Source organism: Podarcis filfolensis (genome assembly GCF_964270895.1).
Source record: "Podarcis filfolensis genome assembly, chromosome: 17".
NCBI classification, from domain to species: Eukaryota; Metazoa; Chordata; class Lepidosauria; order Squamata; family Lacertidae; genus Podarcis; species Podarcis filfolensis.
This window is the reverse complement of record NC_139621.1, coordinates 4173048-4197756: the sequence shown is the minus strand read 5'-3', so window position 1 is coordinate 4197756 and position 24709 is coordinate 4173048. Positions and strand designations below refer to the sequence as shown.

General features: G+C 47.6%; 1 protein-coding gene across 3 annotated transcripts in view; it reads right to left on the bottom strand.

Annotated features, from left to right (window-relative positions):
• Positions 1 to 24709, bottom strand: part of PLXNA3 (plexin A3) — a 71814-nt gene that overhangs the window by 29906 nt on the left and 17199 nt on the right. For all 3 annotated transcript variants that reach the window (XM_083592491.1, XM_083592490.1, XM_083592492.1), the window contains exons 4-10: positions 24267 to 24395; positions 22966 to 23066; positions 21225 to 21348; positions 18970 to 19120; positions 17465 to 17564; positions 14614 to 14728; positions 11181 to 11381 (exon numbers count right to left, since the gene is read on the bottom strand). In XM_083592491.1, the coding sequence (XP_083448617.1) occupies positions 11181 to 11381; positions 14614 to 14728; positions 17465 to 17564; positions 18970 to 19120; positions 21225 to 21348; positions 22966 to 23066; positions 24267 to 24395 (921 nt within the window). The remainder of the gene's footprint in view (positions 1 to 11180; positions 11382 to 14613; positions 14729 to 17464; positions 17565 to 18969; positions 19121 to 21224; positions 21349 to 22965; positions 23067 to 24266; positions 24396 to 24709) is intronic.

The window sequence follows — 24709 nt, the reverse complement described above, 5'->3', positions numbered from 1 at the left end:
CGAAAAATACGGTACTTGCTAATCTACCGAATCTGGATCATAACCCCACTTCTTGCACTGTTAGCACTTCCTGGGTTCTCAGCATGTGAGTTGGCCTCTGTAGGGATTTATCGACAGCTCCCAAAAGAAGCAGAAGCTTTTCTATAATCCCCATATTATATATTTATATTGCACGCATACACAGAACCTACAGGCACAAACCAGGAAACCTTGTTTAGAGCAGGACCTGTAGGTCCCTCCAGATGTTGTCACGCTGGCTGGGGATGATGTTAGTTGGGAGTCCAAAAACATCTGTAAAGCCTAGAGCAGGGGTCGGCAAGGTTTACCTCACCTGAGCTGGTTCACTCCAGCAGAAATCCCCCTGTGGGCCGGATTGCGCATGCGTGCATGAACGCGCACAGCCGCAATTTCTGGTGTCTGCGCAGACACAATTTCTGGCATCTGAGCATGCGCAGACGCGATTTCTGGTGCTGCGGAAGTGAGTCCCCGCGCCGTGCCAGCTTAGCACAGCGCACGGGGACTCGTCGAGCGGGCAGCTCGGTTCGGGGGCAGCTTGTGGGCCAGTTAAATGACCCCCGTGGGATGCCTGTTGCCCATGGGCCTTAGGTTGCTGAGCCCTGGTCTAGAGGTATGAAAGCCCTAGTGGGAGGAACGGGGAATTTGGGAGGGGCAGGTCCTCAATTCCCCCCCCAAAGCCTTTGTTTTCTTTTAAAATGATAAAAACAATGTTTAAGCAAAGGTGTTCATGCATTTAATATCCCCAAATGATTTCTAGAAGTGTATAACAGAAATGCTTTTACATAAGACTATGTACAGTATCAGATCATTACAATTTCTGTACACTGAGGATAAGCAATTGCTGAGCTGTACACTGAGAGTACGACCCTGAAATGCAAGAGCCAGACACATTTCTGTTTCTTGGAGGCCACTGCCATTATCACAAGAGAGAGGAGGAGGATTTAATTCCTTCTTTTCTTGTGGCCCTCCTCTTGTTGGCGTACTTGGTGGCTCTGTTTCTATCCTCCCAAAGGATTGGAGTGGGAGAAAGTATAGAGCAGGCATAGGCAAACTCGGCCCTCCAGATGTTTTGCGACTACAATTCTCATCATCTCTAGCTAACAGGACCAGTGGTCAGGGATGATGGGAATTGTAGTCCCTAAACATCTGGAGGGCTGAGGTTGCCTATGCCTGGTATAGAGCAACAAAGGTTTGCTGCCAAGCTTCGTTAACTAAAAATCCCAAAATATGGGACCCCCTTGAAACTGGTGCCATAGTTTTTGCAGTCGTTTTGCAACAACCCCCCCCCCCCGCTTTTTGAAGTGCCCCACAAATTGAGAAACTGATACATCAAACCCAGGGGTCAAAGGGTCACCCAAAAAGCCAACGTCACCCGATTCACTCCAAATCAGTTTGGCAATGTTTTGCAGCGCCCCACAAATGGAGCAAAAGACCCTCAAACCCAGGGGTCACACCAAAACCCATTGTTGTCAGATTTACTCCAAACTGGTGCCACTGTTTGGCAAAAGTTTTGCAGCAAAAACCCTGTGTTTTGCAGCACTCCATAAACGGAGTACAGTGGTACATCAGGTTACATATGCTTCAGGTTACATACGCTTCAGGTTACACACTCCACTAAGCCAGAAATAGTGCTTCAAGTTAAGAACTTTGCTTCAGGATAAGAACAGAAATCGGGCTCCGGCGGTGCGGCAGCAGCAGGAGGCCCCATTAGCTAAAGAGGTGCTTCAGGTTAAGAACAGTTTCAGGTTAAGAACAGACCTCCGGAATGAATTAAGTACTTAACCCAAGGTACCACTGTAATAGACCCTCAAACTCGGGATTCATGGGGTCTTGCAAAAACCCAAAATTCATTGTCTGAATCAACTAAGCTTCTCATATTCCAGGCATGATAATTCTATAGTAAACTATGTTATACATAACACATTTCCCCCAATTTTTTCCAGCCCCCCTCCATATTTACCCCCATAGCTTCAGAATTTCCATAAATGTTATTTTTTTACAGTTTTAACAGTTTCTTGTCGAGGTGTTGAGCTCCATCAGCCAAACCATCTCCCTGCCTAGCAGAGGAGTGATGAGGACTGGGGAGGGCAAATGGTTCTTTTCCTGACTTGGGAAGGGGAAGATGGGGCTTGCTTTGATCACATCAGAAAGCCAAAAAGTCCTTTCTAAGATGTGCTGGCCAGAACTCCACAGGCTGTATTGTAATCCTACAAAGACCCAGCAACGAAGGGATGAAAACTTTTAAGAATCAAAGCAGTGGTTTTCCCAGGTCCTGTCTGGACGCGCTGCTAACAATCTGAACTGAAAGTAAAACAAAGCTAAAGCAACTGCTTTGCCCGACTGGGTGCTGTAAAACTACCGTATTTTTCCATGTATAAGATTATATTTTGTTGCTTAAAAATTTAGAAAAGCATTGGAGGTCGTCTTATACACGAATGGGGGTTTTGGCTTGGGCTGGCTGGAGTGCGCATTCGGTGGGGCGATTGGGGTTGCAGTTTGCCAGCTTGGACAAAGAAAGCTTAACAACTTTCAGGGCGGTCACCCAAAAAAGCTCAAGAACTTTCCGCCGCCACTGACCATCCCCGGACATGGCGAGTGAGAGGAGCCCAGCTGGCTCAGGCCAAGCTCCCCTGGCGGCAGGGCCCTGCGAGCTTAAGGCGGGGCTTGTCCAGTAGCTGTCACTGTTTATTCGGCAGCAGCAAGGCGCTCAGCTCCACCATTTAAACCACGGGCGGCAGCAGGAGGAGGAGGAAGAGGAGGCGGAGGAGGAAACAACAATTTGCAGCAAAACCCACCATCAACCAAAGCACTGCTGCTGCTGCTGCAGCCGGTCTCAACAGCTAGCCAAGCATGGTTTTGGCAACCCTAGTTTAAAATATTGATTTCTTAATTTGGGGTTAAAAAAAAACAAAACAGGAGTTGTCTTATACATGGGGGTGTCTTATACACAAAAAAATACGGTATGCAGTTCGGCAAGGGAATAGCTTGACAGACATTGCCCAGGATGCAAAATGCACAGTATTCAAGTTCTGGCTGCTTCACTGTGTTCATAATACTTTTTATCCCTTCCTCAGGATTCTCCGGCAGTTTTTGGCACCTACAGCATGTTGATAATTTTCCTGAGAACAATCTCCTTTCCCCAGTGGGAAAACATTAGTTTTAAACTAACAAGCACACACCTAAATAAAACAACAATACCCAGGCACTTGTTTTATAACTTTAAAATTTTATTTATATTTTGATCAATCGTATGCCTATTTGTTTGTCGGAGGGTTGATTTTATTGGTATTTTCTTATGTAAATTCCATATTGCTTTATGTGCACCACTCATGGTTTTTTGTTGTTGCTGATGATATAAGTGGTATATAAATCTTGTTTAATAAAATAAATGAACATTAGGAGTCCGAAGGTGGGGGCATCCCTTGCACCATATGCAGCCCCCACAACTGCCTGTCCTGAGGTAAGAGGGAGGCATGGAGGCAATGGCAACAAGTGTCGCTCCCCAGTCTTTTCTCCAAGTACAGTGGTACCTCGGGTTAAGAACTTAATTTGTTCTGGAGGTCTGTTCTTAACCTGAAACTGTTCTTAACCTGAAGCATCACTTTAGCTAATGGGGCCTCCTGCTGCCGCTGCACTTCTGCATTTCTCATCCTGAAGCAAAGTTCTTAACCTGAGGTAATATTTCTGTGTTAGCGGAGTCTGTAACCTGAAGCGTCTGTAACCTGAAGCGTATGTAACCCAAGGTACCACTGTAGTTGAAGTAACTTGTTGACTAGGGCCACAGATGTAGAAAAATAAAATATTCCCTGCATCACATATATAACTTTGCTGCTATATCAGCCCTCTGTGTTCTCAGACATCTTGTTCCTCAGCCACCTGGTTTACTTTTATTTTTATTTTTGACACATCTCTGCAGCCTTCTTTGCCAGCTGGAATTATTCTGCATCGCCTGCAGAACATTTGAGCCTCTTTAGAGTCGGTCCATCCTCTCTCACATCATTAATGCATGTTAAAAGTAAACAGAACAAGTGCCAACACAGATCTTCAGTAAGTCCTGCTGTTTATTTCTGCCCCAGCCAAAAGAAGAGACTCTTTAATCCTTATTAAAAAAAAAAAGCAACGTGGAATCCTTCATTCCATTCCGTCAGTGTTTCCATACCACTTAACTTATAGAAATGCAACAGTGTTAATTAAGTGGAGGGGAAGGTGGGAAGGAAGATAAAGCCTTTGCTGCCAAGCAGCACCCAAAAACACCATTAATCACTCCTAGACTTGCTGCCCTGAAATGAGCCAAAAGGAAGGACATCCATTCACTACCTGCCTCAGACTTCCATGGTACCCCAATACTGAGAGCAGGTGAAGCTCTGTGAGGTGCCTGCAGAGCAAATAGCTTAAGTTAGCTCAGACAAGCAAGCCAAGCCACGTACTGATACAGTTAGCATGCTACAGTTTTGGGGGAGAGTTGTAAAGGGGTGGGGAGGGAAAGGAAGGTGGTTCCCAACTTACAACCATTATAGGTAGATTCTCACCATTCCTACAGAAGTAATTTTGGCTTGTGGACCTGGCTTTGGGAAAGCTCTGACAGATTCGTATCTCAGTTCACCATGTCCCGAGGTGGGGGGACCTTCAAAAACCAAGGCCACAATTTGGAGACAAGAGCTCCATTTTGCCGGCATAAACAGGGGTGCACGACTGCACCTGCTAGCCTAACCCTCAGCATCCCCACTGAGTCTACCCCAAACTTCTCAGCATTGGGGACTAGTCACACATTCACCTGAATATACAAACAACAATATAGCGGTACCCTGGGTTACGTACTTAATTCATTCCGGAGGTCCATTCTTAACCTGAAACTGTTCTTAACCTGAAGACCACTTTAGCTAATGGGGCCTCCCGCTGCTGCTGTGCTGCTGTCGCACGATTTCTGTTCTCATCCTGAAGCAAAGTTCTTAACCTGAGGTACTATTTCTGGGTTAGCGGAGTCTGTAACCTGAAGCGTCTGTAACCTGAGGTACCACTGTAATCCTCCCCACATGTTCAACCAAACATTCAAAGAATCATCCACCGGTCTTTCCTGCGCCACATGGGAAGGCTGGTGGTGGACATGGAGGCAGACCCCAGTGGCCACAGAGCCATGTGGGGGGCTGCTCACAGTTTCATGCCACCTCCATACACCTTTTTGCCCATACATGCTCTTTAAATGTATGCATAAGGCAAAAATATCATTCATACATCATGCACATGCCCTCGGGTTTGGGCATAGCTCCATGCAAAGGTGTGCATTGTAGGACCCAATGTCTGAACCAGGCAATCATGAATTCCAAATGGTTTGAAGACCACCTATAATTATTATCTGTGATTTTTTATCCAAATTGGAGACCGGGTTGAAACCCAACAGAGCACTAAATTTTTGTTCTGTCAGCTCCTTTCACAACCAAACATTCTCCCGATCCTCCCCCCACAAGCAGCCCCTAAATCTCTTCCAACCCTCTGGAACAGATTTGGGCAGGGTACTGGGTCTGCATAGGGGGACAGAGGGCAAGTCTTCTAGTGCAAGAGGAATCCTTGTGCAGATGCTGGTATCAGACTCTGATGAACCTTCAAATCAAAGCTATCCTCCTGTAATTCTCTGTGCACATATACTACCACCACCATCCCGCCGCGGCCGCGACCCAAAAGTGTCTGCGGATCAGATAAAAGTCAGTTTCCCAACAGTACTCAACGCCTGGCACCAAACCAGCCCATGTTCCCTTTACTGCAAAGCACCACAGGGATCAGAACCTAACCCCAAATGCAAAACACATATAAGCCCTCTCAGTTTGATCACCGTTCCTCAGGCTGAAAATGCTACCTCAGCAGCTACAGCAGAAATGTATGAGTCACCGCGAAGAAGACTGTAAAACCTCACCAAAAAAATACATGACAGCCTAATCTCACGACAATGAAATGTGCAGAAGTGAGGTAGTTTCCTGCCAAATGCCAATATTAATAGAAACAGAAGTCACCAGCAGGAGAAAATGCCAAACCCCACAGAAGCAACCCAATAGGAGAGCAGAGGAAGGGGGAGATCTTTCCCACAAACACATACCAAAAAATCCCTGATTATAAGATGATTGTTTTTTGTCTGTCTGTCTGTCTGTCGCTAGAAATTCCAATCTAAAAGCCCAACTTCTAGCACTTACACTGGATCTAAAGTGTCATCTAAGTTGGAGAAGATGAGAGCAATTTTTACTGGTGAAGTGCTTGGCAGATAAATCTCAACAGGCTACCAAGGGTTCATTACAATCACCCTGGGGACCTAAATGCAGAAGATTTCTGTCCACTCAACACTGGCTCTGCTGAATGGCTCAGCAGAGATACAACAGTAGCAGAAAATTAGTTTTTGTTTGCTGCCATCGCTGCCACGAGGGAGCCTCTAAAATGAGCTGTAGCCTGGATTTGCTCAGTCTCATTCCAAGTTCCTCTCCACTCACATTCCAGCGAGCATCCCTATTGCTTCATCACCCCAACCTCCTCTGTATTCCAGGAGAAGGGCTGTCATGAAACTGCTTGGATTCATCAGCTTTTGGAGTTGGCCCAACCTCCTTGCCCCCATTCTCACTCCACTCTTGCAGAGGACTGGAGTCACCACCAGGTAGTGATCTGCCCAAGGCTGGGAAACAGCCAAGAAATCCCTCAACCCGAGGACCGCTATCAATTCACCCTCAACAAAGAACATCACATGAAGAATATCAAATGAATTGGGTACAAAACATTCTGGGAATAGCCTGGTGGTTCTCATGGTTGCCATAAGGTCCTGAGCCTCATCACTAAAAGTCCAAGACTACCTCCTTCAAATCAGGCAAGGCAAATATCAGGCAGCAAGCTGAGTGGTCAAGTACACTAATAGAACCTTTGTTGTGTCCCAACTACCCAACAAACAGAATGAAGGCTCTGCAATACATGAACCTGGAGAGGAAGATGGAACTCTTATAGACTACAATAAATCCTCCTATCTGACCTCCTTTTGATACTGAAACGAGATTCTAGGAGGACATAATTGAGATGAGCTAACCTGGCTTGCCTCATCTGGATTGGAAATGCAAGCCAGGCTGGTCCTTTGTAAGAATGTAAGAGCCTTGACAGCCAATAGCCCATCTAGTCCAACATCCCATTCTCACAAGGGCCAACCAGATGCCTATGGAAAGCCTGATTGCAGAACCTGAGTGCAACAGTTCTCTCCCAGGAACTGGTATTCAGAAGCATACTACTTCCAACAGGTAGAACCTGTGGTGGTCTGTGCCCACCGAGACTAGTAGGGTAGAAGCCAGGGATACCAACAGTGGGTGGAGATAGCGCCAATGACAGACAGAGCCAGCTCATTCTAGTTTGGCACCATCATCTTCCCTGCCGAGTTCTACAAGGGCAAAACTGAGTCTGAGGAGGAGGAAACTGACTAGCAGAGCCACCCCCTGAAAGAATGCCAAATAAAAAGGCAGGCAAAGAGGGCAGACGGAGTATAGTCTTAGATCAAGTCTTAGATGACAGCTCCTTCTCCGTGGGTCAGCTTTAAGCATTTAATTTCAGCAATCTCAGACTCAAGGGCATGTTGATATGGGAACCTGGGTGGTCTTGGATAGGCAAGGGGCAGCAGCTAGGGGGAAAAAGAGGAGTAGCTGGACCCCAAGGAGAAGCACTGAAAAAAGGAGGATGCTCGCCCTGTTTCCATTGCACAGCAGCCAGAATTCTCTTGACCCTGTTTGCAGACCGAAATCATTAATAGCCCAGATGGTTTTGATACTTTCAGGGTGTTGGGGCAAAACACAGACACACACATTACCCCAAAGATGGCATTAATCTTTGGGACAGGTAAAAATCCAGAACTTTCAGCTGGATGGGTTTATCATAAGCATGAAGTGGCCAAGAATTTGTTTTTTTGTTTAAGCTTTGCTGCTGCTTCAACCAATAGCTGTCCTGCCCTCAGAAGCCCAGCCCGGCAATGTCTCTTTTGTAATATGGGACTCATCATCTATAGGGTAAGCCCACACCCATTGGGAAAGTTCTTCCAATTTGCCCACTCACCCAAATTTGCCAATATTCCACTCCTAATTTTTGTGGAAGACAAATGGTCCAATGTGTGTGTGGGGGGGAGAACCAACCTTTGTTAATAATAGCCACGGGGAAAGGATTACAGAGTGCAGTATTATGTTATAAACAGCAGAGGGAAACCTCGATGGAGCTTCCAGTGGATGCCCCACATAAACACAGCCAGTTTTGATTAGGAAGCAAAGGTGAGGGTGGTGGGCCTGACTCTGGCCAGCTCTGGAAGTGGGTCCTACAAAGCTAAGGATTGTTGGAGGATAAATCTGCATGCTTCTCTTCACTCTTTTAGTATAGCTAGTTCAAATCATTATTCATTTAGATTTACACTTCCAAATCTCACAACACAGGAACTACTCAACAGTGGCCAGCCAGCCAGCCAATCCGCCAGATGCCTCTGGGAGTTCAAAGGCACTCCATGAGGGCAGCAGCTCATTAGGCATTGAAAGCAAGGGTTCTCCCCTTTCGCTTGCGTCAAGCACCCGGCACTCAAGAGGCAAAAGCCCTGCTGGATTAGACTAAAGGTCCAGCATCTTGATTTAGCCCAGCACCGTCATCCCCACAGTGGTACAACTTATGGGAAGCTTACAAGCAGAGCGTGGAAGTAATAGCCCTCCTGCGCAGTTGCTCCCAGCAACTGTCATTCAGTGGCCATTGATAAATTCATGGAGGATAAATCTCCCTAATCCCCTTTCAAAGCCATCTTAACGTAACTGCTATCACCACATCGTATGGCAGCAAATTCCACAAGTTAATTATGCATTACACAAAGAAGCAATTCCTTCTGTTTGTCCTGAATTTACTGTCCATCTATTTCATTGGATTACCCTGAATTCCAGTATTACAGAGGAGGAGGAAACAGTCTCCCTCACTCACCCCCACCCCCACTTTCTACACTCTAAGGGCATAATATGCTCTTGCAGCTGTTTGGGCTGCCATTTAATCTGTGTAGTCCAGTTGACATTACCCTCAGATAGTGTCATTCTCAATGCCTTCCACCTGTAAAATTTGGGCTTACTCAATAAGGGAAAATCTGGCAAGTTGGGGGAAACTGGGCTCCAAACTGCTTCACTTGGGTTGCAGATTATTCCTTCTGATGTTTTGGGTGGGTGGATCAATAATCATTTTCTGTTCCCCTTTCCATGCCTACTGCTGCCTCAATGTTTTTGCGTGTTTTCCAGCTGTGCTTGTAACTACTTTCAGTGCACTCTTGAACAGAGGACAAAGCAGCCACACACACACACACACACACACACACACACGGGGCTAAGGCTATTTCTTTTGATCCCTCAGATTTTCAAAATAAAGCCCAGAGTACAACAGAAGTGTTCACTGAGAATTCTTGCTGGGGATTTAAACAACAACAGCAGCAGCAGCAGCAGCATACCTGCAGCTATCTATGTACATGCCCTGATGGTAGTTAATTGGCCTAATAGAATCAAGAAATTAGAAGGCAGAGACAAACACCAAAAATGAGAACACCTACAGGTATGAATAGGAAAGACTAAAGTTGCTTCTCAATATACAAACTCAAGTAAGTGCAGGTATGAACTACTACAGTTTAATTCAAAGAAGGGAAAATGGACCAACAACTAATACTGCTCAAATGCTGACAATGCCCTGAATTTCACTGGGTTCTAAAATTATTTGAGAGCGAAAAGGGAAATCTCACTATCCATATGCTTTATAGTTAGCTTTATAAAGCTCTTCTGTAAATCCCCTTTAGCTTTGTGCTTCAGTCAAGTTAATGTTTTAGTTGTCCTTTCTCAACCTTTTCCAGATGTGTGATGTCCTTTTTCAGATGGAGTGATAACTCCACACAGTATACTACAGTAGTTGCAGACTTATTTTCAGTCCCTTTGCCAGTTCTTAACATGGAATTAGCCTTCCCCCTTTCCACTATTTCTGTACGCTACATTGAAGTATTAAGTACATTTTCCCACTGTGATTTTAAATCTCTTTCCTAGATACTCACAGTCACTTTAGTCCATCATCATTTATGTGGTTATATTTTATTTATTTATTTTGACCCAACATGCATCTCTCTAGCTACTCACCCTAAACTGCAGTTCTGCTTGCAGCCCATTTTGCTAAATTTTGTTGGGAGTTCACCCTGATTTGGTTTCACTGGCAAACCTTCCTACCTCACTGAACATACATGGGTTTGGGCAACTCTACTCACGGGGCAAGAGCAGGATGGTGAGCCTGTGGCTCTCCAGATGTTGTTGGACTCCAACTCTCTTCATCTCCTGCCAACATAGCCAATGGTCAGGGATGGTATGGGGGTTCACAAAAGAGAGAGTTACTGTCTTTTTTTAAAAAAAGCTTTTAAAAAAAGAGGGATGCTTTTTATACTTTGGGAGCGTGCTAAAGCTCATATGCAAAAATGTAAGCAATCTAACGCTCAGTGTACAGAACGCTTTGTGTTTTGCACCTTATTCATCATTACAGGAGTGCAATACTGTTAATTAGGCTACTATTACCAACCTAGCAGTTTGAAAAGCACGATGTGCAAGTAGATAAATAGGTACTGCTCCTGCGGGAAGGTAAACGGTGTTTCTGTGCGTTGCTCTGGTTTGCCAGAAGCAGCTTAGTCATGCTGGCCACATGACCCAGTATGCCGGCTCCCTCGGCCAATAAAGCGAGATGAACGCCGCAACCCCAGTGTCATCCGCGACTGGATCTAATGGTCAGGGGTCCCTTTACCTTTATTACCATTATACGAACAGACAACTGAGGCCAAGAAAGTTAGCCATTTGATGGTGTGTCAAAACAAGTCAACAGCAAAGGCTTGAACCCAACACTCCAACCACTGGAACATCATCAGTTGGGATGGGTTCTGGTCCTTGCCCTTAAAACATGTGTGCAGATTGTGCCACAGATGCAGAAGGAGGCATTTTACAACTGTTAAGAAGCAGGGGAAGTGAAGCACGGGGAAGAAAAACCGGTGGCAGCCCCAGAACAGCAAGACACTGAATCCCCTTTTTCCATTCCAATGTTTCCAGCCTTCGCGGCTGCAGAATGCTGCGGAACATGGGAAAGAGGTATTCAAAATACAGGCGTAAAATGTGCGGCTGCCTCACCGAGGTGTTCTGGCACTGCACACTGCTTGAATTGAAGCGCACGGCTGGGACTCTCTGCTGCCGGCCTTGGATGCCCAGGACGCACTCGTAGTTCTTCTGTCCTGACTGAGGCTGAGGAAGGTTCTTGGCACGCAGGGTAATGGGTTGCAACACTCCCACTGGGATCAGTATCTCACCACCAGGAAGCAGCTCAGGGCAGCCCTACAGGAGAGAGGCAAGGCATTTGCATGGGGTATTAAAAATGACACATTGACTGACACACACACAACTTCTTGTACTGTTTCCATGCACTTTTGAACATTCCCAGTGCAGGACTGAAAGCAAAGGAGATATATGGGTCTAAATCAGAGGTCGGCAACCTAAGGCCCATGGGCTGGAAGCGGCCCATGAGGGTCGCTTAACCGGCTCATGCGCTGCCTCCAAACTGAGCCGCCCGCTCAGTGAGTCCCCCAGTGCTGCGCTAAACCAGCACATCACAGCGCGGGGACTCTTCCGCAGCATCAGAAATCACTTCTACACATGCCCAAATGCTGGAAATCGCGTCTGCGCATGTCCGCGGTGCCGAAAATTGCTTCTGTGCATGCCCAGACGCCAAAAATCGCTTCTGTGCAGGTGCAAAATTTCTGGCATCGCAGACATGCGCAGATGTGATTTCCGGTGCCACGCTGTGCCGGCCCAGCCCACAGAGTATCTCCACTGGAGTGATCCAGCCCATGACCAGTAAGCCTTGTTGACCCCTGGTCTAAATTATAACCAGTGTACATTTGAAACAGCAGACATGAGAGACTGGGGCGTGTGGGAGGGAGAGAAGTAGCTCCCCCCCCCCGCCTGCTCCCGGCAGGCTTACTTACAAGTAAGCCCACTGGCTTACCATTCCACTGATTCCCAAGTATTACTAGGGGGCGCAACCTTGGCTCCACACACAACCCTTTCCACCACAAGAACTGAGGCTCTTTCTCCCCCCACCCCAAAAACATGACCTTTCCCACCCCCAGAGACCCCTGTCCTGAGCACAGGATAAAACCCAGGAGTCTGGCTTCCACCTCCTCCTCTTGCCTGGGGCAGCCTCGGGAGAAAGATGGAGATGAAAGAGCCTGCTGGGCGCTCTGAGTTGCCATGGAAACCAGAGTCTAGTTAATTGCTCCTTGGTACCAAAGGAAAGGTGGGGGGAGGCGTGCTGCTCTGTTTACATGGCTAGCAGGGAGGTTGGGGGGGGGCAGTGACGCCAGGAAGCAATAGAGGAAATGTGGTCCTGACCTGGAGAACAATCAAGCCCTGGGTGCAACTTCCTGTCCAGACCCAAGACAATGGGGTCAAGACAAAAGGCAGGGCCAGCAGAGAAGAGCAAAGCACTAAGTTCCCTCCCCGCTCTCTCGCTCGATTCTAGTGTGCAGCACACGCACACACACACAGGTCCTCCCGAGCGCACACCCGTTTTGCCAGTGCTAATTCAACCCCAACTGTTACACTGAATGCTCTGCTTCCCAGAGCCTCTGAGATTGCTGTCCAGGCCACTCCCAGCTCCAGCCACCACATCCGACCGCAACCCGAACGCTGGCCCCTCAAAGGGAGCTGCTATCAATTACCTACCCACAAAGAGCCCCGGGCGTCTCTAGGTCTATCGATCCCGCCGCCTGGGCCAGACGATTGATTATGAGCGACTGGCCCCACTCCCAGCAAATACCCTGGTCCTTCCTGCCCCCCACCAGCATTGATCCAGACCCCCGCCCCAGCACAGGCACTTTAGTGCTATTATCAGCTGCCAATGCCGTCGATCTGCCACCTGCTGACTTTCCTCTGACTGCTTGGGATTCCCTGGTCTGTGGAAATGTACATTTGTACCAAAGATCCCACGGCAGAATCATAGAATTAGAAGGGACCCAATGGTCATCTAGTCCAACCCCAGCTAAAGCATCCGTGACAGGTAGCCATCCAATGTCTGCTTTAAAACGTCCAAGGAAGAACAGCTCTTCGCTTGCATGCTACAACACAGGAAACAGCCTAAAGACAATCTAGACTTCCACAAATCTCAGTTCTCGGTTCACATTTCTTTTTTTTTTTTTTTTTTTCTCGGTTCACATTTCAAATAAAATTTCTAGAGCTCATGTCATCTGAAGATATGTTGTCTTGCTGGGGGAGCATTCAGCGGTCAGGTAAAAGGATACCTTTACCTTTCTGTCCCACCTCAAAGGTAAAGGTAAAGGTACCCCTGACCATTAAGTCCAGTCATGGCTGACTCTGGGGTTGCGACGCTCATCTCGCTTTATTGGCCAAGGGAGCCGGAGTACAGCTTCCGGGTCATGTGGCCAGCATGACTAAGTCACTTCTGGTGAACCAGAGCAGCGCACGGAAACGCTGTTTACCTTCCCACCGGAGCGGTACCTATTTATCTACTTGCACTTTGACATGCTTTCAAACTGCTAGGTTGGCAGAAGCAGGGACCGAGCAACGGGAGCTTACCCCGTCGTGGGGATTCGAACCGCCAACCTTCTGATCGGCAAGTACTAGGCTCTGTGGTTTAACCCACAGCACCACCCGCGTCACAACTCTTATTCCTCCTTTTTTCCACCTGCACCACCCCAAGCAATACACTCTGAATTCTGCAAAACTCCAAAATATTACAACGTTGTTGGGTGAGCTGGGTGGTTATGTAATGTATGCAAAACTCTGCCTGCATTCCATACATGACCATACGTTTAAAGCAAAGCATCAATTGTCTTGCAGCCATTTCTGCTATTGTGCAGAAACACAGAACCCTCAAGAGGACAAGGAAAGCAGGTGATATTCCGGGTTGAAGCCACATGTGAGGAGACCTCCCCTCCCCTCCTAATCCCTCAGGCAGCAGGTATGGGAAGGGAGAAGTCCCTGCCTATCAAATTGAGTCTTGAGTATGTCTGAAGGAGTGTCTCCACCCCCATCATTCTACCTGGACACTGAGGTCCAGCTCCGAGGGCCTTCTGGCAGTTCCCTCACTGCGAGAAGCCAAGTTACAGGGAACCAAGCAGAGGGCCTTCTCGGTAGTGGCACCCTCCCTATGGAACACCCTCCCACCAGATGTCAAAGAGAACAACAACTACCAGACTTTTAGAAGACATCTGAAGGCAGCCCTGTTTAGGGAAGCTTTTAATGTTTGATGTATTACGGTATTTTATATTATTATTATTATTATTATTATTATTATTATTATTATTATTGAGGAAGCTTCAGACCCACCATACAAACTCCTATGGATTTCTCCAGCAAGCAAAGGGGAGGTTTCAGGGGACTACATTGAGTGGGGAGGGTAAGAGGGGGCATAGTTTGGGGTGGGTGGCGTATTGGTATCCCTGAATGAAGCCTGGAGGTTCTCTCCAGGGCCTGGCAGGCATTCCCACAAGGTGCAGCGGGGCAAGAGGGAGTAAAGAACACCTTACACTGCCAGGACTGCTCTCACCTCTGTGGTGTTGACTCGCCCTTCTAGGAAGAAGCACTTGGCCACATTGTGGGTGCAAGTGTGTCTATATTTACACCAGTGGCAAGGGTAGTGGCTGCTCACACACGACAAGCATCTGCAGGAAGAATGGAAATAAAAAGTCAATAAAGGGAAACAGCAGCAGAAGAAGAAGCAAGAACAACAACAGGTGTACACCCACACGTACCCTGTCCCACAAAAGCCACCCACCCCCTTCTTTCCTGGACCTTTTATTCCCTGTTGCCATTGTTCGGCTTGAGGATATGGAGTTCATGGGAAAGGAGGGGAGGAGGGAGGGACCCTGATTGAATCAGCTCCCAAAGTCCTGCCAAAGCCATCTGCTTGCTGCAGAGACAAGCCCGGGGGGCAAATGTTGACTGAAGCCATTGCCACAAATGGACTTGGCGGTGAATAAGGCTGGGTGCCCCAGAACCGAGAGGGGAAAGCGCTTCTTCAAAATTAAACAAGAGATTGTATGTGACTTCCTATTTTAAAATGGGGGGTGGGGGTGAGGAAACAAGGAAGGAAGGAAGCGTGTGCCAAGCCATGAGAACGGACAAGCAAGGCGGCAGATCGAGTGCGGCTGCACAGGCACCTTCAGCGCTTTGTTTCTAAATACAAGAGGCGAACAAGGCCCCGACTCGCCCAGCTGCTCTCACCCTCTGGCCTGAAAAGAGCCCACCCACCACCACCAAACCCCTGCTGCAAATAGAGCTGCTTATGGGTCCTGGTAAAAGGGAAAGCACTCTGCACATGCTCAGACATCCTTTGCATTGGTTCAGATGCCCCAATTCAAGAGGAGTTCTGAGACTAAAGCCTAGAAAGTGTTCCTGCCTCTCACCTGCAGAAATATTCTGAATTGGCTCTCTTTGGGGCTGTGTGTGAGAGTGTGTGCGTACATACTGATGTTATTGTGTTCAGCATCATGTACAGTCATACCTCGGGTTACAGAAGCTTCAGATTGCATTTTTTCAGGTTACAGACTGCCGAAACCCGGAAGTACCGGAACGGGTTACTTCTGGGTTTTGGCGCTTGCGCAGAAGCACTAAATCGCGCTTTGCGCATGTGCAGAAGTGCCGAATCGCAACCTGCGCGTGCGCAGACACAGTGCTGCGGGTTGCGGACACTGAGGGTTGCAAATGTGCATCCCCCATGTATCGCGTTCCCAACCTGAGCGTCCACTGTACTCTGGTGACGCTCTGTAAATCAGAGATTCCCAAACTTATCTGGCCTACCGCCATCCTTTTCATTGAAAAAATTGCTCGGAGTTCCCCTGGAAATCTATCTTCTTTAACAGAAGAAACAGAAAGATGCAGTAACAAATGTGCGTTCTTTTATGTATCTATATTTCTACCTGCGTCCTACAACATAGTAAAAAAGATGTTGTAAGTAAGACACCTTGAAGTCTGTAATTATAAATTTATTAAAATCAACCATAGTAACATTTGCATTACACACACAAAAATTAGATAACGAAGGATAATATGAAAATTACGAATAATATTAAAAATAATAGTAATGAGAAGGCTGAACCTGGTGCACTGCTATCAATTTATTAATGTTGGACTCTATTTTTGTCAGCAGCATTCTCAAATTACCATGATTAGCTATTTGCAGTCAGTTTCTTTTTTTAGTTAACAGATTTGTGACCACACTGAAGCCATGTTCCACTAAATATTATGATGGAAATGCAATTAAAAACCTTTGTACTATAGCTGCAATCCACTTCCCGGGTCTGGGTGAAGCCAAAAAGTGTTCAGACAAGCCCGGGAAAACCCTGCTGGATCCAGGGGAGGCGTGGTCGCCATTCTGCAACGGTGCCCAACTTGGCGGTAAGCATCATGTACAAATCATTTTCCAAAATTCTCTTCTTTCTTTATGCTTCTACCCCCTTATTTTTATTCAATGCCCCCCAAATGCACCCAAGGCTACTACCGCCCCCCCAGAACATTCCAGTGCCCCCCAGGGGGTGGTATCACCCACTTTAGGAAACACTGCTGTAAAAGATGGTGGAAGGAAGCCTGGGGGGGGGGGAGCACTTGCTGAAGAGGGAAAAGGTAACAACTCAGCCTTTACATTAGTTCTCTTCCTTGTTTTCAGACCCGGGACCCACCTTTAACCCAAACATGCATTTGGGGATCCACTGATAATTTATTCACAATATATTTAAATTATCATCATCATCATCATCATCATCATCATCATCATCATCATTATTAATACCCCAGTCACTCTGGGTGGCTTTCAGAATATATCAAAACTTATTATGTTAATAATTTAATAATAATAATTTATTATTTATACCCCGCCCATCTGGCTGGGTCACCCATTTTAGATTAGCCCATGATGCAAGTCGTGGGACCTGGCTCCCCAGCTGGAGTTCACAGATTATTATTAGTAGTAGTAATAGTAGTAGTAGTAGTATTTTATTTATACCCTGCCCATCTGGCTGGGTTTCCCCAGCCAGTCTGGGCAGCTCCCAGCAGAATACTATTATTATTACTATTTAGTAAATTTATATACTTCGTCAGAAGACCACAGGGCAATTTACAACACAAATGTAATGTCATATAGACGTCCTTAGTAAAAGGAATGCAACATGGGTGCTTTATGGGTAAGATAAGACTTAAGCTCCCGGGAGCGTTTGCGTGGCCATTTTGGGCAACAGGATGTTGGCTGGATAGGCCTTTAGTTTGCCAGATCAGAGCTCTTCCTAAAGGGAAGAAATCAAGACTAAGGAGCATTTTCTTGGGGCGAGGGGACAGTTGCTCAAAGCTGGGACCAGGTCTGGAGTCTGAAGAAGGGAGATTATTGCCCCAGGGTCAAAACTCACGTGCGCAGAAGGCTGCAGTCATAGAAGACAAAATTAGTGCTGGCGAATTCAACCCCAGTCTCTTTGGAGAGAAGTCGGAGTCTAACAGTGCGAACATCACCTGAGTTGGTGGGGGGGGGTTGGAAAGGAGAGAGATCAGTAAGCATCTGTTTGCAAGATCACATTCTACATTAACTTGAAGTTACACACTCAAAATTAGGAAAGCAGATGAAGCTGCTCTCTCCACACATAAGCATCCGATTTACAAAGTTTGTGTCTGGATGTGGGTGGAGAGGGAATACTTCTGTTCATTTACCATTTTCTGAACACCTCCAGCTGCAAATGGGAAAGGAAGCACCAGAGTGGTAGCCAGTCTGTACTGAGTGATCTTGACAGCTCAGCCCAAGAGTGCAAGCTCATGATTTAAAGAGGGTCCCTTGCTGAGGTGCTGTTTGGGTCCCAACCTTTCCTCCATTTTAGCAGCAGCAGCACATTCTGTAGTGCTTCACATTCAAAATAGCATTGTAATCATTATGACACTGTGGTCACAAGCACACCATACATTTAAAGCACTCTTATACTACTCTGAATAGCCATAGCTTCCCCCAAAGAATCCAGTGATTCGTTAACGATGTTGAGAGCTTTTATGAGACCCCGATTTCCCTCACACAGCTACAATTTGTAGAGTGATTTAACAATCAGTCACTCTTCCCAAGGAACTCTGGAAGCTGTAGCTCTGCAGGGAATACGGTCCCCTAACAACTCCCACCACTTTTTTGCAAACTTGGGGGAAGCCATGACTGATTAAGGTGGTATAAGAACGCGGGTGGCGCTGTGGTCTAAACCCTGAGCCTCTTGGGCTTGCCAATCAGAAGGTCACCGGTTCAAATCCCCGCGATGAGGTATGCTCCCGTTGCTCGGTACCAGCTCCTGCCAACCTAGCAGTTCGAAAGCACGCCAAAAAGTGCAAGTAGATAAATAGGTACCGCTCCGGTGGGAAGGTAAACGGTATTTTCGTGCACTGCTCTGCTTTCGGTGTTCCGTTGCGCCAGAAGCGGCTTAGTCATGCTGGCCACATGACCCAGAAAAACTGTCTGCTCCCTCAGCCTGTAAAGCGAGAGGAGCGCCACAACCCCAGAGTCGCCTGCGACTGGACTTAACTGTCAGGGGTCCTTTACCTTTTAAAGAATGCTTTAAATGTCTTGCATGGATGTGCCTTTTAAAGCAGGTCAGTGTTACTGCGTATCACAGTGAGAAAGGTGGGGAGTCGGGGGCTAGGATAGACAGTGGCTACTCCATAGTCACCTGTTATTATTATTATTTAGTTTTTTGTACTACCTTTCATCCAAAGATCATGGGACAGTTCACAACATTAAAATACAAAATGAGAACAAAAAAATGTGTTAGAAAACAAAAACAAACCGAGGTAGCATGTTCATCCAGATTAGAAACTTCCTCCCAGCTCACAGTTCAGTTTCTTAGAATCACTGTGCTTCAACTTTCCCTCCCCACCTCCAAGCGCTCACCATATTCCCCAGGGGGCTCATCCCTCAATGTAGGAGAAAGACATCGGATCCCTCCGTCCACCTGCAGTTGCCCCTCGCTCTCTCCAAGGCTCTCAAAGGAGCAGATCACACCGGCCGTCAGGTCTGGGGCATTGTGGACAGTAAGCTGAAGCTGGAAACACAGCCCAAGAGAGGACAGTCACTAGACAGATTAAAATGTTTGGGAATTATATCCAAGGGAAGGAGGAGGGCACCGTGTGTGTATTCTCTACACTAGGGGTCACTTTTCAGCCCATGAGCACATTTGCAAACTGGATAAACTGGCATGGGCACCACGCACACACTGCAATCAATTCTGCCCCCTGTTCTATTGGCTACAACAGAATGCTTCGTTCAAGCTGAATTTCAGCAGGAGAGGGGAGGGGAAAGAGATCTTCTGGGTGCCAAGAAAACCTTCTGTGGGTGCCTGCGTTGCATTGGTGACCCGTGCTCTACAGGCCCCCTGACACATTTTATGCCACAAGATAACTCTGCAGCATGCATAAATTATAGAGGTGAAGAAGAAATTTCCATGTCTAATTATCTTAGTTTGCAAAACACTTTCTGCAAACGTTACTATTTTGCAACAATTAGTTTTGCTTCTATGAGCTGGGTTGGGTGGCACAAAGCAAGAAGCTATGCAGGGCACTGAAGGTCTGCCCTCCGACTGCTGGAAACCTTATTCAGTGACTCACCTGGCTTCTGAGATGCCACTAGGTGTCACGTCATGCCCTTTCAAGCATATCTTGACAACCATGAGGGTTAGAAACATGCTTTCTTAAACAAATTAAAATAAAGCTAAGATCCTTACGAATGTGGATTGCATGGCCAATACCATGTTCTGCAGTCCCAGCAGCCTCACGGCCTTGGCCCCAATTGGCATAAAGCACAGAGTGTCTTGGGTACAAACCTGAACAGCTGGTACCAGAGCTTGGAATGGTGATGAAGGAAAGTGGTAATTTTGCCACACACCAGTTGTGGGGCTCAACCAATTAAGCTAGTTTACTGGTGCAGTTTGCAAATAATTCTATAGTCAACGTAGTTGGTGAGTCATAAAAGAAAACAATTGCCAGCAGACTGTCTGATGACTGTCTTCAAAGGGCGTCGCGAGTACAACTCCAGGCTAGGAAATTGAGCCTAGTATTTACATTGTTCCATAAGAATTAACATCCTAACCTGTTGCCTACACAAAAGAAAAAGGCAGGAAACATAATTTTCTATATTCTAATTAGACTTAGGGGACGTGGATGGCGCTGTGTGTTAAACCTGGTGATCATCTAATGTTTATTGGATGGATTTTCCCCCTAAATTGATTTTTGAATTCTGAAATTATTGTTATTCACATTTTATACTGTATTTTATGCTGTTTTTTGTTGCATCAATCAAGTGTTTTAAATTTGTTGTTAGCCGTCCTGTGCCTGGTTTCCTGAACCAGGAAGGGCAGGGTATAAATGAAAATTTATTATTATTATTATTATTATTATTATTATTATTATTATTATTACTATTATATAACATACAGATAAGCACAACAAAAATAGTACAGCACCAGCCCCCTCATTAAAAGCAATCAGTTCTCTAAAGCCTGTTGAAACAAGGTCTTCACCTGCCCATGAAAGACAACAAGGAGGGAGCCAGTCTAGCTTCTCTAAGGAGGGAGTTCCAAAATTGTCTGGGTGCAGCCACCACCCAGAAGGTCCCGTCCCACATCCCCACCAAGCGTGCCCGTGAGGGTGGCAAGACCAGGAGGAGGGCCTCCCCCAAAGATCTCAAATCCTGGGCAGGTTCATGAGGCAATGAGGCCTTTCGGATATCTTGGGCGTAAACTGTGAAGTGCTTTACAGGTCCTAGCCAGCACTTTGAATTGTGTCCGGAAACAGACTGGTAGGCACTGGAGCTGTTGTAGAACAAAGGAAGGGTCTGCTCCCTCTAACCAGCTCTGGTCAACAATCTAGCTGGAGCTTTTTGGGCCAGCTGGGAGTTTCTTAGCACTTTTCAAAGAGAGTCTCACATACAGCAGGTTACGGCAATCAAAACGGGATGTAGCTCAGGTATGTGTCACTGCGGCATATATTATTCAGAGCCTAAGGAAAGGACCCCTCCTCAGAAAGAGGGGCAGGATCAATACCTTCCTGCTTCACCACTTGCAAACACAGAAGAGGTTCCTTGCCAAAGAAACACAGGAGAACGGAAAGCCAAAAATCCAGGCGGGCGCAAGGGGTGTACACAAGACTCACCACAATGCTGGGCTCTGTCACCGAGATGTTGTTGGGCTCAACAAGCAGCCGCACACACTGAGTCAGAGATGCTGTGAAACGGTGAGGCTCTGCGGCGCGGGGACACTCGCTCTCTCTGCAACACCTGAGCAGCAACAGGAGGGAAAAGCAAAGGATGCTTTCACTGCCTTGCATTCTGCCCCTCTCCATAGCCTTCGGCCACTGCTGCCACCAATGGGACTGGGGTGGGTGGGGGGGGGAAAGCTCACAGGGACCCGCTACTAAAGGAACAGAACTTCTTATCAAAGTACTCAGCGGAGCAGACTGTCTACTGATCTGGCAACAGAAAGCAGCACACATGGAAGGAGCTTTTGGCAGGGGAAAAGTTGGCAAGGGAGATGGGGGTGGAAACAGAAGCCGGAGAAGGCTCAGCAGTTCAGGTGTGTTAGGTGTGCACACGCGTGGGGGGGGGTGGCGAGGAAGCTACGGCTTCCGCTCCAGGCCCTGGAGACTTGTTAGGCTTGTCAGTGCTGGAAGGAACCAAAGGAGCTTGGGGAGCTGGGGATGGAGATGCCTGCCTTGAGGAAGGGCTTGTTTGTTTGTTTATTAGATTTATATCCCGCCCTTCCTCTCAAAGGGGCTCAGGGAGGCTAGAATGAAATGCTGCCCATTCCCCAACCAGGGTTGGCAGGAGGGAGAGTGAAGCGAGCAAGCAAGCAAACCTCACACTGCCAGTCAAGGAAGAGAGAGACCACGCTGGGTAGTGTGGAAAGAGGAATTTTCTGCCCTCTCCTAACTCCCTCCATGGCTGATTCAGAGAGCAGAGGATTGCAAGTGGGGGGAAAGAATTGGCTCAGGAGTGGAGGAGCAGTCCTAAGAGAATCAGCAGCTCCCACTACTTCTTATTTCTCTTTCTCTCTCTCCCTCTCCACTCCCCAAACCCAATACTACTGTGTGTGTGGGGGGGTGTCACCTCCGTTCTCACTCTTTCTTCACCCCCCTCCAAGTATTATCACATAATTCTATATTAAGCTAGGAGGTGCAAGTTGCTGCGCCAGGTGCTGAGGCAGTGATAGGGAATTGGGAGGGAAGAGGGAGGGTAAAGAGAGGAGGGAAACATCTGCTAGCAGAGACACAACCGTGGCTGGAAGGGTGGGGTTCCCTCTGCCCCATCTCCTCCCCACACCCCGCTCTAGCTCCTCCTGCAGGGTGGGGGGATATAAAACGCAGGGGAGACAGGAGGCATTGTTGCTGCAGGGTGGATGAAACTCAAGCTTGCTTTCAATGGGGGCGGGGGCTCAGAAGACACCCCATGATCTCCCCCCTGCTGCCTTGCTCAATATGACATTGAGTGGTGGGTTGTGGGAGTGGAGGAGAGCAGGAAATAAAACCCACCACCTCCCACTCTCTTGGAGGGACAACCGCTGCTATCTTCTTCTGCTTCCCCCTCTCCCCCTCCCCAAAACCCCCTCTAACTCTTCCTCCTAGTCAGCTCAGTGCTGGCAGATTTAATAGGATTAAGGCTCCTGCAGAGCCTAGATAAGGGGGAGGAGGAGGGAGGGAGGCCACAGCAGGAGGGAGGAGAGAGGGGGTCTCACACTGGGCTGCCACCTCCCTACTTGATCCCCCAACATCGGGTGGGAAAATAAAGCAGCATTTTTGAGGGAAGGGGGTCTGGTGTCGGATCATGGATTCTTCGCCTGCCAGCCTGTACAAGGCTTCTTCCGGGGGGCGGGCAGTGCGTGTCAGGAAATTCTCTCACCTGTTGTGCAGGACGCACCAGCCACAGTGTGGGTCTCTGGAGCCCAGGCACTCAGCACAAGACGAGTACTGTTCACAGTTTTCCACGGGGAGCCGGACCACCTGAGGGGAAGGGCTAAATAATTAGACAAGGCCTTCCTTCTCCTCATCAGAATCACGAGGTATCAGGGTTGCTATTCCTCTCCACCGCTGCCTCCAGCAAAGCGTCTGTGCCTTGAGCAGATCCACAACAAAGTCAAAATCCAGCAGGTGCAGGTTTCTGGTACTGGGGAAGGCACCTGTTGAATTTCTGCCTGCTGTTAAACTGCACAATACTCTGATAAAGAGTGGGGAAAGCTGGCAGCTCTGCACAGCACCCATCCTCCCAGTAGCCCTAACCCCACAATGTGCCCCAACTCCTACAAGCTTCTTCCGCAGAAATCATACTCTTAACCTCAGAATCTGATCCTGTCTCACAAACAGCATTGTGATTCCATTCAAAATGTCAAATTTCACAGCTCCCTCCTCCACAAAACAACAGGTTTTGGCTCTTTGCAACTTTAGGGATCTTGTCTCTCCGGAGAAAAGTTTTGCCAAGAACCACACAAACCCTCAAAACCCCTTTTCCACCTGTTGTCCCTAATAATGCACTAATCCTCCCCTCTTAGAAGGATAAAATACCAACTAGTTCCTCTTAATAGGCATGTTTTAAACACAGTGAAATATATGCAGAGTCAAATTGCCCTGCTCTTAGCACTGAGTGCAAAAAAATGTGTCTGGGATGTGTGCCTTTTATAAGTGGGAAGACCCATTTCTCTAACCCCAGAAGTGTTGGATGCTGGTGGCTGTAATTGCTCAGAAATGACTCTGATGGAAAATAATTATTCACAAGCCTTCTTGCACTCATCGCCTCATGTTCCAGCATAAGGTCCGGCTCATTTTTTTTAAAAAACAGTACCAGTTAGATCAGGGGTGGAGAACCTCAGGACCAGGGCCCAAATGCAGCTATGCAGCTCTACAGCTCTCGCTCTCTCTCCCCACCCACCCATCCACCACCCCTCCATGCCTTCCTTGAGGGCCTCTGCCCTGTTTTTGAACACTCTTCCTTGCCTGTGATTTGAAATGTAGTAGGAAAGTAAAAGTCAGGCCTGTTGCCCCACCCCACTTTCCCCCTTGACCGCACCCACTTTTGCCTCTGGCCCCGCCCACCACTGTCACGTGGCCCCTGGAAGTTTGCCCACAAGAGAATGTGGCCCCCTTAGGGGCCTGTCCTCTCAACTGCAGTGCGACAGAAGCCACTCCATCCCTCTCCCTGAGGCTGACCTGTCTCTGGCTGAGCAAGTAGAGATGGCGCTGGTCCGGACTCAGGACCATGTCGCGCAGCAGCGGCTCCCCAGGCATCACAGGAACAGACTCGTAGAGATGGGCCTCCTTGGGGTTGTCCACACGGACCTGAGGAGTGCAAGCGCATGAGCAGCTTTATGCCAAGTCTAAAGGGTATTCTTCTCTTCTCACCACCACAAGCTTCCTCGGGTCACAATCCAGTATTTGAGGGGGTTTGGAAAAACTGGGCTTTGTTGGCAAACGAAAAGGTGTGGTAGGGTAAAGCCTGAAGCTGGGTTCAGATTGCAGCTTGGCACTCTTCTGATTCGCTGGGTGGCACTGTAACAAGTCTTGCTCTCAACCTCGCGTTTTTATCTGTTATAAGGGCAACAGACAAATATAGTGGAGTATTTTGTGCCACGGGGAGTTACAGAGCTGATAAG